The 16,125-nt window shown below is 40.7% G+C and overlaps 1 protein-coding gene across 1 annotated transcript; it reads left to right on the forward strand.

Moving 5' to 3' along the window:
• The first annotated feature begins 2,217 nt into the window (after nt 1–2,217).
• Nucleotides 2,218–14,740, forward strand: SETDB2 (SET domain bifurcated histone lysine methyltransferase 2). The gene is made up of 13 exons (XM_053456294.1): nt 2,218–2,333; nt 3,183–3,308; nt 3,827–3,892; nt 4,192–4,270; nt 5,334–5,885; nt 8,703–8,822; nt 9,240–9,409; nt 9,668–9,908; nt 10,739–10,844; nt 12,333–12,411; nt 12,743–13,014; nt 13,635–13,723; nt 14,583–14,740. Exons 1-13 carry the CDS (start codon nt 2,267–2,269, stop codon nt 14,698–14,700), a joined length of 2,085 nt encoding a protein of 694 aa, XP_053312269.1. The 5' UTR covers nt 2,218–2,266; the 3' UTR covers nt 14,701–14,740.
• The last annotated feature ends 1,385 nt before the right edge of the window (nt 14,741–16,125 follow it).

Here is a 16,125-nt window from a genome sequence, read left to right on the forward strand (position 1 = left end):
GCTATGAATGACAAGCGGATAGTGAATAGCACACGCAGTTTAACTACATCTCCCATGAGCCTCAGCCTGTCGAGGACTAGCTGGGCATCTTGGGAAGTGCAACTTTAAACCCACTTCCACGGTCTTATAATGCTATTTGTGTTGCAGGAAAACCAGAGTTTTTACAAACAAGACTTCCACAGCGTCAGGGAACACCTAACACAAAGCTACCACAGCGATACGGGCCAAAGGCGCTTCGTATTATAGTTTCACTATTGGTGCGCAACATTCGCCACACGCAAGATGGCGGTGCAGAGCGGATGTTGCGTAGATCACTGAAACAGTTGAGTTTTGGTTCCGGTTCACGGGATGTTTTTTTTTTTCTAGTAATATACACGTTTGGGATTTTTAGGTAAGCGATGGACTGAAAGATGAATTTCTACCATTTATCGCCACGGAATCGTATTTCCAGCGTTGCTTTGTGTTATAGAAGCCAAAGGTATGTTAATTATACAGCCACAACCCACTTACAGAGTCGTCATATCTATCTATCTATCTATCTATCTATCTATCTATCTATCTATCTATCTATCTATCTAATTTTTGGAAGAGTCGTTCCTACGGTATCTAATACCAGAGGGAGGAGGTTCTGCCGCTTTACGGATCTATAATCAGACTTCGTCTAGACCATTGTGTAGAGATCTTCAGAAGGCAGAAGGATATATTGTATAGAGAGCTGTGGAAATGCTAAGGGATGCAAGGGATCTCAATATGTATATGGAAATTAAACAAGCCTGCAGGGGTGTACCCAGAGTATTTGGCACCTGGGGCAGACCCTGTATGTGTGACACACACACACACACACACACACACACACACACACACACACCCTTACAACTGCATAGTTGGCACCTGGGGCAGACCCTGTATGTGTGACACTGACACACACACACACACACACACACACACACACACACACCCCTTACAACTGCATAGTTGGCACCTGGGGCAGACCCTGTATGTGTGACACTGACACACACACACACACACACACACAAACACACACCCCTTACAACTGCATAGTTGGCACCTGGGGCAGACCCTGTATGTGTGACACTGACACACACACACACACACACCTTACAACTGCATAGCTTCTATATACCGAGGCAGACGTTGACGGAGGTACAACATAACTGTTATCATTATATACCGAGGCAGACGTTGACGGGGTTACAGCTTAATCCCTATCACTATATACCGAGGCACACGTTGACGGTGGTACAGCATACTCTATATCACTATACATTGAGCCAGACATTGACAATAATGCAGCAACCCCTATCATAACCCCTAAGCCAAACTTTGATGTGGTGTAAGGGGGGGGTTTAAATAATAATAATAAAAAAAACACTTTTATTGAAAGTAAGTAACACACCAAAATTGGACAAAAAAATTCCATAACAATATTAATATATATATATATATATATATATATATATATATATATATATATATATATATATATATATATATACATACATATATATGATTGCTAACAGCAATCACTATCATGGATACGGAGATTACAGCATGTACTGGCTGACTTAGCATGATAGGAGTGTGATTGCCAACTTCATTGTACCCCCAGGTGATATCTGTGTACAAGCACTCATTGACTAGGCACTTGTCTGGGCACTTGGGCGCTCCATGTCTGGATTTATAGTAGCTAGGTGTGTGCTTTATAGGCATTGGAGACCATATTTGCTTTGTGGGATGTACCGTTTGTATATTGAAATGCAGATGAGTGGGTGAAAACAGAATGCTTATAATTGTTGATCTTGATACAACTTCTGCCATCAAGGGGAACGCCCACCATTTTGTTAATTATCACTAGGATTTCAAAATGAGTATAGACTGAGAATCAGCTCAGTGCTGTGATTAAGGTGGCTTCCAGGTCTGCAGATAAAGGACGTTTATTGGAATAAATTTAGGTAAAACCAGAGTTTTTGTTGCCGGTACAAACCTACATTACTGTATCCAGCACTTTCCTTTATGCGTCAGTTGAAAAAAAAAAACCTTGTGCCACAGGACGTCGTGTGATTAACCCTTTACACCTTTCACTTTTCGTTTTATCAGTTTTCACTCGTGTATCTGAGTGTGTAGTTGGTCCGTTTGCACCAAGATTGATGGAATATAGCAAAATTGGCTATACTCATTTTGGAAGTCTTTCTTTCCCATTGTTTTGTAGCATATTGGACCCGTACCTCATACAGATGCTTCGGATATGACCCTTCTTTCGAGAATTCGGGACTGGAAGGATCCTGCACAGTTATCCCAGCACATTTCCGCTGGTAAGTTAACGTATATGTGTTCCCCGCGTTCCCAACCGCTAATATAACCTTAAACAGATGAAGAAAGCGGAGTAGTTGGGCTGTGGATGCAGCTCGTAGGAAGGCACCGTGCTCTCCTTGTTAAGGTTGTTGGCACAAACAGGGAAAGCTTCCAGACTGAAGTTTGTTGAGAGGACCGCGGTGCTGCTTTCAGAGACGATTATTTCTCTGCCATTGATTTGTCAGAATTGAGAAGCCCTACATTGTTTGCTTGCATACTTTAAGCAGTGATGAGTCCACTTCAATGATTAATCATGCAGATTCTGCAATGCTAACAGAATAGCTGGACAGTAAAAATTAACCTTAAAATTGCCAATATACAACGTGAAGACAAGATGTATGCACGTTGATGGATACTGATAGAAAAGGGTCCTGCCCTGTGTGCTCGTACACAAAGCATTCCCATCCATTTCAATGGGATTGCTGGATGCTTTACGCAGCCAAGACTGGTGTGAAAAGTCAGACTGGGAAGGTTGTTGTATTCTGCAGCTCTGCAGCTTCTCCTAAAGGTATGTGGTTTTTATTTTCTCCCCCTCTATTTTTTACAAACATAAATTATCAATATGCACTCTTCATTGGTGAGGCTTTATGGGACACTTGACTGTCCCTTTAAAGTCTTCCTATCGGGTGGTCCTACAACATAAGCACATTAAGCAGCTGAATGATGGAGGGTAAAACACAGGTTCCTCATACAGTTATATCATTCTGCTGCAGCATCTCCACAAAATGCACAAGCCAAAGATAAATTTAGTTCATTATATTATCTCCCTTTTTAACAATAACCCTCTAAATATTTTTCTTGCTTTGCAGATGAAGCTAAACAGTTCTGGAAAGACCGCCAGGAAGATGGGAAACTGGACCTGATGTTTGAGGAAGTGCAGAACAAAGTACAACTCCTGTGGCGTAGGATAAAAGATGGGTCAGCAACGGAACAAGGTGGGTTTTAAAAGTGCATCGACGCTTACTGCTTGAAGAACATAACTTTACAGCCTCCCCAGAACATTAGGAACCGATGCACAGGAGTGTATTCACCCACAAAGCCAGTACAAGGGAATTGTAGCTATACTGTTGGAAGAAAATATGTCTTTTTAGTAGATTTCAATACTAGACTTGCATTCAAATTTGTACATTTTTTTGTACAAAATATGCCAGTTTTGTTCATATGAATGTCCAAAAACAAGGAGGGACCCTCGGCGAAACTAGAAATAGAAGCAGAGAGCTCCGAATTTTTGTTTGTGTTTCACTGGCTCTGCTTCTTCTCTCCCCTCTTCTTGTTATTCTTTCTTCTTCCTGGTATTAGATCTGTTATCAAGGCCTCCCGGAGAGCTTCCACGAACAGGCAGAGCCTCCGCGCACACCCTCTGGCATTAAACAATTATTGTTAAAACGTATTAGCAGCCCATGTTTCTTTACTTTTGTATAACTGTTTTCTCTTTTTTTTTCTCTTTTCTCAGAATATTTGACAGCAGTGGTTTTTGTCACTTATGCTGATTTGGATGACCCTGAGGCTCCCCAATGTGGTATGCAAACCTGTTTTCCTTCTTAGATTGCTGATCGTTCATTCCTGTTAAAAGCCATGTTCCACTTTGGTAACTTTCTGCCTACTGACATAATTTTGATATGGCTATAAGCAAACCACATTTTCCCTCTGTTACTGGTATCATCGATACACAAGAAATTGAGGAATATACCCTAAATGATGTTAATATACTGAGTCTTGATCATTGAGAACACTTGTGCTTGTCTGAAATGATCTGAAACGCTATGGTGTGCAAACCAAAATAAGTTCTTTTTGGAAATGTGTTAATCATCGCTGCAGATATAAATCCTGAAAATGAAGATGACAAAAGTGCTTTACCAAGGACGGAGAAGCCATGTCTAGACATCAGCGCTAAAAAGTATGTATGGAATATTTTGTAGGGCTGCAACTAACGATTATTTTCACAATCGATTAGTTGGCCGATTATTTTTTCGATTAATTGGATAAAAAAAATTAATGTAAATTTTCATTTATTTAAAATAATTTAATGAACAAACCGGATGTTAAAAACAAACAGCAGAATGAAAAAAATGCATTTCTTGTTTTTATTTCCCAACCTGCATTTCCCTAGTTATGCACATCTGAGCCCAGGCTTGCCACACTGCCTCCCAGATATGCCTTATACCCCCTGATATGCCACTGTGCCCCCTGATATGCCTTATCCCCCACTCTTATATGCCATGGTGCCCCCTGATATGCCACTGTGCCCCCTGATATGCCTTATCCCCCACTCTTATATGCCATGGTGTCCTCTGATATGCCACTGTGCCCCTGATATGCCTTACCCCCTGTGCTAAATACTCCTTGGTGTCTAGTAGACAACCTGTGCTGCTGGCCAGCACTTTTGCTGGAGCTTCTACGACTGAGCACCGGAAGGTCATGTCACACTGGTCCTCCATCATAAAAGCCTCGGCGGAAGTGGAGGGCAGTAGCGGAGGATGTCCGCCGGCGGTCAGAGAGGAGGATCCAGGTCCCTGCAGCGATGCGGGGGATCTGGATCTTAGTGTTAGTATCGGGCCTCTATTTGAGGTCGGATTATAAAACGAGGGGTATTTTTTCAGAGCATTTGCTCTGAAAAACCCTAATCTTTTATTCATCTGAAATTCGTTGCCAACAATTTTAATTATCGAATACTATTGATTTTATCGATTTAGTTGTTGCAGCCCTAATATTTTGAAACACCGCCTTGATTCATGTTTATGTAGCGTGCTGCTTTAGACACCATTAGGATTTTTGATTTTCTCTGGATGCTCTGAAATAAAAAAAAATATTAAAATTTTTGCATGAGAAGCACAGATGCAGACAATGTGGACTTCCCACAACTGTCTATATTTTACTTTATATATATTTCTATTTAATATTTTATAATGTAAATGATATATATGAATAGATTTTACATTTGAATAAAATGTTTTTAACAGTGAAACAGGAGACTCTGATTCTGGATGCTGTAACGTGGTGTTACCTCCTCCCGTAAATACAGTTACATTTATCGAACATGCCTGTGGGATGTCCTGCATATCTGGTGTCAATCCCTACTTTTCCAAGAAAGATAACCCCCTCAAGTTACCGCTTTTGTGTCAGTTCCAGAGGAGACATGCAAAGACAGATTGCATTTCAAGGCCGATAAACGTTATCTACAAGTCTCCGTGCGGAAAGAGCCTCCGAGACTTTGAGGAGCTGCGTTCTTACCTCTTCCAAACCAAGTGCCGCTTTTTATTTTTGGACAACTTTTCCTTTAATACATATGTCCAACTGGAAAGAAGACTATGTTATGGGGAAGCTTTTGCCCATGACCCTGATATTAGCAAAGATGCAGAGACTGTGCCTGTGTCATTCTCCAATGAAATCGACAGCACAAGACCGGCTCACTTTAAGTACCGAAAATCCTCCTGGCCTCGTGGCTACTCCATCAGTAATTTCATTGACACGTTTATTGAGTGCTGTGACTGCACAGATGGCTGCTTGGATATGTAAGTATATGTCATTCTACATATAGATCATGGATGTACTTTCATCTTTTCTGTGTACCAGCATGGTTTCAGCTCTCTAGACTATGGTGGATATTGAGCTCTATTGTCTACCCTAAGCTGTTAAGTGTGTGTATATGTATTTATGTGTGTGTATGTATATATGTGTGTGTGTGTGTGTGTGTGTGTGTGTGTGTATGTGTGTGTATATATATATATATATATATATATATTATTGTTTTATATAGCGCCATCATATTCCGTAGCTCTTTAAATCTTCAGTAGAGGGAGCTGGCGTGTCTAAGAACCAAATTTGTAAGGGAGAAGTTTTAAAGCCTGAGCTTTCTCTAGCTGAATGTTCCTATTTTTGGCAAGAGTTCTGCTATCAGTTATTTTTTTTTATCACTCCCTGACGCTTTCTTATATCTTTTCCTGGTAACACAATATCCATCCTAATAAAGTTATGTCTGGCTTTGTTCTTTACTAAGGGTAAGGGGGAGGTTCCGGGAGTTTTATAATTTCCTGCCCTACCTGGATAGGCGAGGCTATCTTCTACTTCTGGCTATCAGGAAATTACAAGGAACAGAAATTCTCAGTTTATTTTTTTTTTTTTTTTACAGTCGAACGAACGATTTAAATGTCCAAAGTTTGGAAAAACAATCTCTATTGATAAACTATAAAGTAACTCTGTTTTTTGCATAGGGATATTCATGAATAAAAAGCATCGGCAGCACGTGTTTTATTTTGTCTTTTACTGTAATTGTTTTGGTCATATAAGTATAAAGATTCACCTCATTGAGGCTGGAATTGGTGGCATGATATGGCACAGCCAGTATTGTTTGACCAATTTCTCTCCCTTCTCCTTCATCCGCCCTTATAAAAGGCTGTCTGAATCAACATCAATCAGCAACTTTAACAATAGGGCAGATAACATAATGGGGAGGAATAATCATGCAGATTCTAGGAACAGGAAATAAGATGGTAGCTCCCACATTATATACTCAAGGTGGGTTTTTAATATAATTTATATTGTAAAAATGTTTACATGGGTTTAGTGCAGGGCTCGACAAATCCCAGGCGCCAGGTCGCCATGGCGACAGAGAATTTTGTCCTGGCGCCTAGGTTTTGTCAGCCTCTTACATCCAGAAAAAATTGTGGATGTAAGAGACTGAGTCACCACACGGGGGCGCTGTTGCTGCTGCTGTCTGCCCAGGAGTCTGGGCAGACAGCACAGCCACTCTGAGCCCGCCCCCGAGCCTGAGATCACTCCCACGGAGTGAGCCTGTAGGCTGAAAACGCGGTTGCAGGAAAACCTGTAAAAGCGTTTTCAGCTGCCACACCGGTGCGGGGAATTCTGATCTTTGACAGCCGGGGAAGGTCTGCGCCATGGACGCAGACAACCCCCGCTGCTAGCCACACCTCCTTCCGGCTGCAGCGTAATCTACACGCTGCCCCGGCTGCATGACACGGGAGTCAGAAGCACCGGTAAGTTTGGGGGGGGGGGGGGCAGGGGAGTGTTAAATGGGGGGCATAAGACATTTCTGGAGGCAGAGTGTTCTATGAAATGTCTTTTAACCCCCCTTAATGCCAGTCTGCCTCCAGAAATGCCTTTTTAACGCTCTATACGCCACTCTGCCTCCTGAAATGCCCTATACCTCCCTATATGCCACTCTGCCCCATAATATGCCTTTTAACCCCCTTAATGCCAGAGTGGCATATAGGGGTATAAGGCATTTCTGGAGGCAGAGTGGCACATAGGGGGTCAGAAGGCATATCATGGGGCACAGTGGCATATAGGGGGTATAAGGCATTTCTGGGGCAGATGTGCATAACTGGGGGGGCAGGTTGGAAAATAGAAGGAAATAAAACCAAAATATTTTTCTCAATCATAGCTTTTATTAAAAAAAATAATTTACATGAATTAACATTTACTGGTAAAACTTTTTTCCTGTAGGGTTGTCTTCTATTAAGGCTTTTTCTTTTTTTCCTAAATTAATATTCAGAGTTGGGGGGGGGTCGTCTTATAATCGAGCAAATACGGTATATTTTAAGCTGACTATAGCTTATGGACTCTTCGCTAACACCCAGTACAACATTAAATGGATAAAAAAAGTGTATAAAATCCAATTTAAGTAAAGCAATTCATTAACGTGGCTTCTTCCGGCTTTCTAGGAAGGTAGAGTTCAGTTAGAGCACAGAGACAGAAACTGGAATAATATATAGTTTAATCTGACGAATGTCACAGAAAAACCTCTTTATACAAAACACTTATAGGTCATCTGCGTGCACTTCAATGTCCTTGAGTTTGATGGTTTTCAGTGATGTTACAAAAATGATAATCCAGGGAAATTTCCAGGAGAGATTCCCAGATTTCCCCAAAACAGTCCGTTTTATCCCCTGGTCATGTTCTGCCTTCCACAGAGACGTTCCACACCCAGCCCTTAGAACATCTGTAACCTATATCTATTAAGACTCACAGATTCCATTGTGTCCTCAAGGAGACCCAAACCCGGCAGAGAAGGCATCACCCTGAATTCCATGTTAGTCTAGTTCCCACCAACTGAGGCTAAACCTGAATGAGTTTATGGCCGAGCTCTGGTACATAGGAGGTGTAGGTCAATGTGTTTGGCTTTAGAGGGTGAGCTGTGGGCTGTAGAACACATCTGGCTGGGTTAACCTTTCCTGAGCCAAACCCTGGTGTTATCCCAACACAGACTCTACATCACAGGGACTTTCAAAGTGTGACGCCGATTCCATCTGGTGCTCGTGCACGATTTCTATCTTTATTAAGTGTAACTGTTTGTTTTTATTCTTTTTTAGAACAAAGTGTGCATGTCTACAGCTGACAGCCAGGGCCAACAATGAAAAGGTGGACACCATGGCGGAGCCAGTTACCCACGGCTATAAACACAAAAGACTCCCGGCTCCTGTCTCCACTGGGTGAGTATCGGAGAAGATTAATAAAAAGCATTAACACAGGGTGAGCTCTTCATGTGCATTTCTTTCTTTTTCTGAGATGTGTTCCTGTGTATCTCCAACTCTGTGGTTGGTGTCATATACTTAAAAGTGCTGTTCCTCCTGCTCTGCAGAATTTTACACTTCTGTAACTAAATGCAGCATTAGACACACAATTATAGTTGAAAACTTAAAACCTCTAATTTTGTCTCCTAATATTTGGTAGAAACGATTGTCACGGGACAACCGCAAACACTGATAGAACAGTCAGTGATTGTGATTAACCCTTCTGAGAAAAGCTGATATTTCTCAATGCGAAGTGGCATATGGTCATTAAACGTATGTATGATTCTGTTAAATAAAATGAATCTCACTCAGAATATGGACCCCTTATTTACACAGGTTGTATGAGTGTAATGTTGCTTGTAAGTGTGACAGCAAGTTGTGTCAGAACAGAGTAGTGCAACATGGGATTCAAGTACGGCTTCAGGTGTTTAAGACCAAGGACAAAGGCTGGGGGGTCCGCTGCTTAGATGACATCGACAAAGGAACGTTTGTTTGTACCTTTGCTGGTAAGTTTCTTAATTACCCACTTTATGCACACTTTGGTGCCCTCCACTAACACAATCAACAGCCCAAATCTAAGAGACACATAACATACTGTAGATCAATAATCATGCCCAACTTCAAAACTCCCATTGTATACATATTATGTGAATTTCTAATACACATACACTGATTTATTTTAATATGTAAGCACCTTTACATTGGTTTTGTAACATAGGATTTGGAAAGGTCCCTTTAAGAATCAGATGTTTACTCTCCTGTAGGAAGATTATTGGTAAGGTCCTTGGACACCAACTCCAACAGCATACCTGGAGATGCTGGTACATCTGACAACAACGTCGATGAAAGTGAACCAACGGTTTCCTCTTCAGTGCCTGCGATTAAAAGGAAAAGACGTGTTTCTCATTCCGACTCGGAGATCACCCGGACACATTCTGCTCCGTACAGCTGCCCAAAGCTTGGACGCGTTCCGTTCTTAAGCTCTAGTCAAACAGAAATTGCTCAGTAAGTTACATGCAGACAGGTGCGCCAGCATACTATTTGGAGGTATATATGTTTAATCCTTAGAGTCTCATTCTGGTATCGGATACATGGTTGCCAAGTGGGCTTTGCTGAAAGCGTGACCTTCAGCCAGAATGAAAATTAAAGCAGAGGTACAAAAAGGAACAAAAATTGTAGAAATGATTTTTTTTATGCATTGATTGTTTTTCTTTTATTATTACTTATGACACATAACCACATCCTGTGAGCTTACAATCTAATGGAGTATTACGGGTAACTGAAACAAAAGAGTGTGTAGTAGCTCTCTTGTAGCAGTGATTATGGCTAAGTGGTTTAAAGATGTAGTTGAGGATGTATAAATGAAATGAACAGAGGGTGTGTGTGTGGTTTCAGAAGGTGGCTAGCACACAGCTTGGGATGTAGCAGAAAGGCTACGAGAGAGGAACGAGGTGAATCAGAACAAAGGAGTTTACATTTTAATTGGTAATACCAACATCTGGCCAAAAAAGAAACAACCTCCCCAGAATACAGATTTGGTACATATACAGGAAAACCTACATAATTAATAAACTTGCTTGTAGATCTGACAAAGTAGTCCAGAAGCTTGGTTTCAGATGCTGGCTAGCACACAGCTGATCTAGTGTGTGTGTGTGTGTGTGTGTGTGTGTGTGTATATACATATATATATATATATATATATATATATATATATATATATATATATATATACATATATACACACACACACATATATATATACTTAACATCCTAACCCCAGCAGTAAAACAAATGGCCTTCCAAGTTATTCAGGCACATCTCTTCTTTGGACGCAGAATAAAGAATAAATCAGGTGGAAGACCCTTAGACTTCATGTCGATCAAAAGACCCAAGACTAAGACATCTATCCTACAGAAGCGGAGGAGGCAGCTCTTGGAACAGGTTGGACGCCATCAGATGGTTTTTGTCTTGGTTAACGATGTACATTTGTAAATTTTTAAGGCCACGGGCCACATCAAACAGCTCATGGCTGTACACATTGATTAGATATGACAGTGCACAGAGCACACGGAAAGGTTAATGCCAGAGTACGCATTAACAATCTGCACAACATACAAAAATCAGAAACAAAAAGCCAAAATCAGACATATACAAAACAAAAAAGACTGATCAGCACCTGAACTAGATATTCATTTACAACAAAAAAGCTGTACGAAAAGAATTAACAGCCATAAGCGTACTGGTAAACTACCACCCAAAACAGAGGAGACCCCCAAGTGAGATCCTTGAGGAGTGAAAATGAAAGCATAGCCACAAGAGATCTACATCGTAACATATCCCCAAATACGTGTAAACCAGCTCTGCACACCTGAAATATAACATTGTTGTTTCCCTGGACACGTCTAATTTTTTTGCATTGCTGACCAGCGCCAACTAAATGCTTCTTGTATTTTGGAAGGGTGCATAAACTTTAATAAAGGGAGTTCCTGCCAGTTTGGTTTATTATTAGGATCAGATTGAAAATGTTTTAAAAAATACTGTGCTGTTTTGTTTGTTTAAAACCGTTGTAGTTTTTGCATAATATAATGTTTTCAGGCAGCTGCATATTAGCCATTTGTGTGTTCTAACTGGGTTATCTTAGCCCAATCTACTAATACAGCCATATTGCCACGTCATAAAAATATATAGAACAGCTCAGTCTTTATCACACAACCTGACTGGTCAATCAGGCTGGTCAAAGTCTATGGATCAGCACTGACTTAATTAGAACTGCCATAAACGATCAGCTCAATGTAGTATCTGAGTGGGGAAAGTCACCCAAAATATCATATGCCTGACAACAATGGCCGCCTCCAGGTTTGCAGAGAGAGGTTTATTGGAGGAACACGAGAGAATTTTTTTTTTAATGTAATATTAATGCTAGCCTAAGTGGCTCTACTATGTCTTAGTCAACAGAACATAAGCTGTTTTTTTACATGTTTACGCATGCTACACATTTTTCAGGTTTAGGGTTTAAAGGTAAATATTGAACATGTACATGCGCCCCTTCATTTGCAGTTGGTATTTTATTTTACAACAAAAAACATTTCCCATCTGTTATTGACTCCAAAACCATAACTCCCATAACACTTATTTTGGGAGCGCTTCAATAGGGGATGGATGCCATTATAGGTTTTACCCTGACCTTTTTATGTGATGTTTTAAGGCGTCATTCATTCCCTTTGGTTCTTTTTTCATCATGGAAAATAATAGCAGCCTCCAGTAGCCACATCAGACTAAGCAAAGTATGGCCGTATAGTGCCACTGAATGCTCACACCTTATGCTTCAGATAAGTGCGTTTAAATAATGTTCGTTGGGTGTAGTACCTGTTTCACATTTATTTTCCTTTTTTCAGCGTTTGAAGCTGTGGGTATTTTTTTTCCTCGCAGGGGTCTTGTACAGTGCAGCACAGTTCTGAAGATGAATGCTCAGTCGTGCCATCTCCTAAACCGAAGATCGTCTGCACCGGTCATTATCAACACAATGTTTGGGTGGACTTGGCTTAGTTCGCCCCAGTGGTAGGGTAATAAGAGTCATAGCTAAGCCAGATCAAAGAGAAAAAATGTTCTCCTGCTAGTTGGTCTTCATAGCTTCCTTCAGACAAGTGAGGAGCCGTGTCAGCGGAAGGAGAGTCAGCTCCATGGGCCAGTGAGCTGGTTCTGCTCATACCTTAGCTGCTTGTCCACCATTATGAAATAAATGTATTTGTAGTTTTAGTGTCCCTACCTATGTAATTACTTAGCTGTATGTGTGTTTTGTTTTTTCTTTCCAACAATAAAATCTATTATTTTTTTTTAAGGTCGTTCTTCGGAAGAAGAGGCCAATGACCCGTCACGCGTGGCAGAATCAACCAAGGAAAAGTCAGATGAGGCAGATTTCGGTTTTGTTTCGGAAGATAGCAACTCCTCTACGTTATCTGGCGTAAATCCTTTGGAGCTGTCAGCATGCCAGGATCAGGATGAGAAAAACAAGGCTTCGTTCATTCCGTCTTTTTCCCCAGAGGCAAACTATGAAGAAAATACTTACTTTTTAGATGCGTCAGAAGAAGGAAATGTTGGACGTTTTTTAAATGTAAGTATAAAAATAATCAATCCAGCAAATTGTGTGTTCATCGGATAAGAGAGAATGATGTAGCCGGGGAAACAATTTAAACATTTAGAATGGAATTCAATGCTTTTAGTCCATTTTACTTACAGCAAGGCTGTTCTCCAGAAATGTTTTTTTTTTGGTGATATTTAATACAGTTGGGCGTATTTGAAAATAATTTAATGACGCTCCTTAGTTTATATATAATAAACATTGAGATTAGGCCCAAAAGCCCGGAGCCACCTCTTTCTCAAATACATTCATTCCTCAGAGACGTGTGCTTGACTTTGTTTGCAGAAGGAATTATCCCTGATACTTATTTGTAGCAGATTAAACCTCTTTATAATTTCACATGCTAGTCTTCCTGTATATATTATCCTTGCAAACTAAATTACATCTTAATATATCTGGTATTTATTTTCATAAGTTTTAGGTTTCACCATTACTAATAATATCCTAACGTCCTGTTTCCAGACTATCTCCGTGTGCTTCCCTATAACCGTATAAACTGCTCTGCTTTGCCTAACAATATTGACAGCAGGGGCTATTATGCGCTGATTTTGTGTGCAGTGTACAATAATCTCTATTTTCTGTTTCCATTACAGCATAGCTGTTCTCCGAATCTGTTTATTCAGCATGTATTTGTAGAAACTCATCGCAAGGGTTTTCCTTGGGTGGCGTTTTTCACAAAGAGGTATGGACCATTCAGAGTCTTAATCTGTTTCATCAACATCCATGTTAATCTTTGATAATGTTGGTTGTGATGCCATTTCCACGCATTACAGACATCTTAAATAATGGCAGGTCCCGACTGGGTGTCCACACCCTGGGCACGTGCCTTATAGTGCCTCTGTCCTCTCTCATGTTTTTTACACAGTCATGATTTTGTTAAAAATCCACTTATTTTCTGAATACACGGCAGCTGCAGAGCGGCAGTATGGCATCCAGCTGTGTTTTATCATTTATTTGGATGCTAAAACCAGCCAGTCACTGTCAGGAAAGCCCTATTGTATCTGCTCGGCCTTTGTATTTTATGTAGCATGTCCTGTTTATTAGTAAATTTTCATGTCTTAACCCCTTCGTTACCCCCATGGAAGTGCAGGTATGTCCGATGGTGCATTCCTTCTGTGACAGTTTAAGGTGCTAGCTTCTGCTGACGGCGGGAGTCCAGGCTGTCGGTGGTCTGATCTCCAATGCGGCGTCAGGGAGATGTCCCTGCTGCTTTGAAAAAACAGGGCGTAAGGTACGTCCTAAAAGTAATGTCACCCCCCCTGATGCCGCGTTGGAGATCAGGCTACCTACAGCCCGGACTCCCGCTGTCGGCAGAAGCTAGCTTTTAGTATAGATTTTTTTTCTTCATACTAGCACTGACTTATTTTTTTTGTATATTCCTATGGTTTCAAACGAAACATCATTTTTTCATAAAAAAAGGTTATAATTTGTGTGGGTACATCAAACACAGAAAAAGGAAATCTTGGTTAAACTCACTTGGTAAAAATGGGGGGCTTGTGTTTTGGTTATTATATTGTGTTAATGGCTTCTGTTCTTCTTAGGCATGTGAAAGCCGGTCAAGAATTAACGTGGGACTACAACTACAGTACTTGTACCAGTCCTAAAAAAGAGATCCCATGCATGTGTGACCAACAGTCGTGCAAAAATATAATTATATAAACTTATGGACTATTAAACAAAAAACCTTGAAAAATCATTGCCGTACCTCCTCACTCAAAAGCCCCCCCCCCCCCCCGAAACAACTGATGAATTACAAAGTGGTGCTTATTCTTGGTAATTCACATTTGTGTTTGTATGGTGTCTTTTCTTTGATATGCTTACACGCAATATTACGGATGTGAAAATTATGTCATTGGTCATTTAGAGCAGAGCCTAATAGGGTTTATTCACTAAAGTGAGAGATGTCAATAGAGTTTACATGACAGATTTCATATCTGGTATGAATCCCTCTCTTGAGTTAGCCGAGTTCAGGTCAGGACTTGGACTGGGCCATTCCAGAAGGTGTATTGTCTTCTGAAATCATTCTGTTGTTTATTTACTCCTGTACTTTGGGTGGTCTTGTTGCACTACCCAACTTCTTTCGGGCTTCAATTGGCCGGACAGATAGACTTACATTCTTCAGCAAAATGTCTTTATAAAGTTGTGAATTAATTTCTCCATTACCGATAGCAAGCTGTCCAGGCCCTAGTACAGCAAAGCAGCCCCAAACCACAACGTCCTCTCCATCATACTTCCCACACATTGTGCTTCACCTTGCGCAGAATATAATGCCAGTAGTGCTGTGGACTTGCAGGTGCTCTTATGTGAACTTCAGACATGCAGCATTGTGTTTTTTGGCTAGCAATGACTTCCTTTGTGTCTTTCCATGAGCACCTTTCATGTTATGATAGCCTTTCTAACAGATTTGCTATCATGTTCCAGAGATCTCTAAGTCTTTAGCTGACGCTCTACCATTCTTCTTAACCACATCAAGCATTCTGCGTAGTGCTCACAGCCATATCTGCAGGGCACCCTCTCATAAGGAGAGTCGGAACATTCTGAATTGTCTTAATTTATCAACGATTTGTCTTATGACTTAAAGGTAAATTTGTAACTTTTTTTTTAGCTTTGTGCAAATCAGCTATTTTTAATTTTAGGTCTTCAGACATCTCGTTCGTACGAGGCATGGTTCTCATGGTTTTTTTGGGCAGGGCAGCTCTGACCAGGACCTCCAACTCATCTCATTTCCTGGAATCCAGGTTATCTGACTCCAATTATCTTTTGGAGAAGTTGTTAATCTGGTGGGTTGACATGTTTTCCACCTGCCTCTGAATGTGTACCTGGTATGTTCAATAAAGACCTGAAAACGCATTATTGCTTGTGTGTTATTAGTTGAAGGTGATGGTGTTGTCTTGACTTGCATGAGAAAATAAGTGGCAAAAATGTTTTTTAGGACTTCTGGTGTTTTACCCTTATGTCATTGAATGCCACTGCTTGCATAGAAACAAGGTTTCTATGACATGTCCTGAATAGGAAAAGGTGTATGTTACCCTAGGTAAAATATTAACTGTTAATATGGTCACCTAAGCCTTAACTAAAGCAAGA

This window comes from Spea bombifrons, chromosome 2 (assembly GCF_027358695.1).
Source record: "Spea bombifrons isolate aSpeBom1 chromosome 2, aSpeBom1.2.pri, whole genome shotgun sequence".
In the NCBI taxonomy this organism is placed as follows: Eukaryota; Metazoa; Chordata; class Amphibia; order Anura; family Pelobatidae; genus Spea; species Spea bombifrons.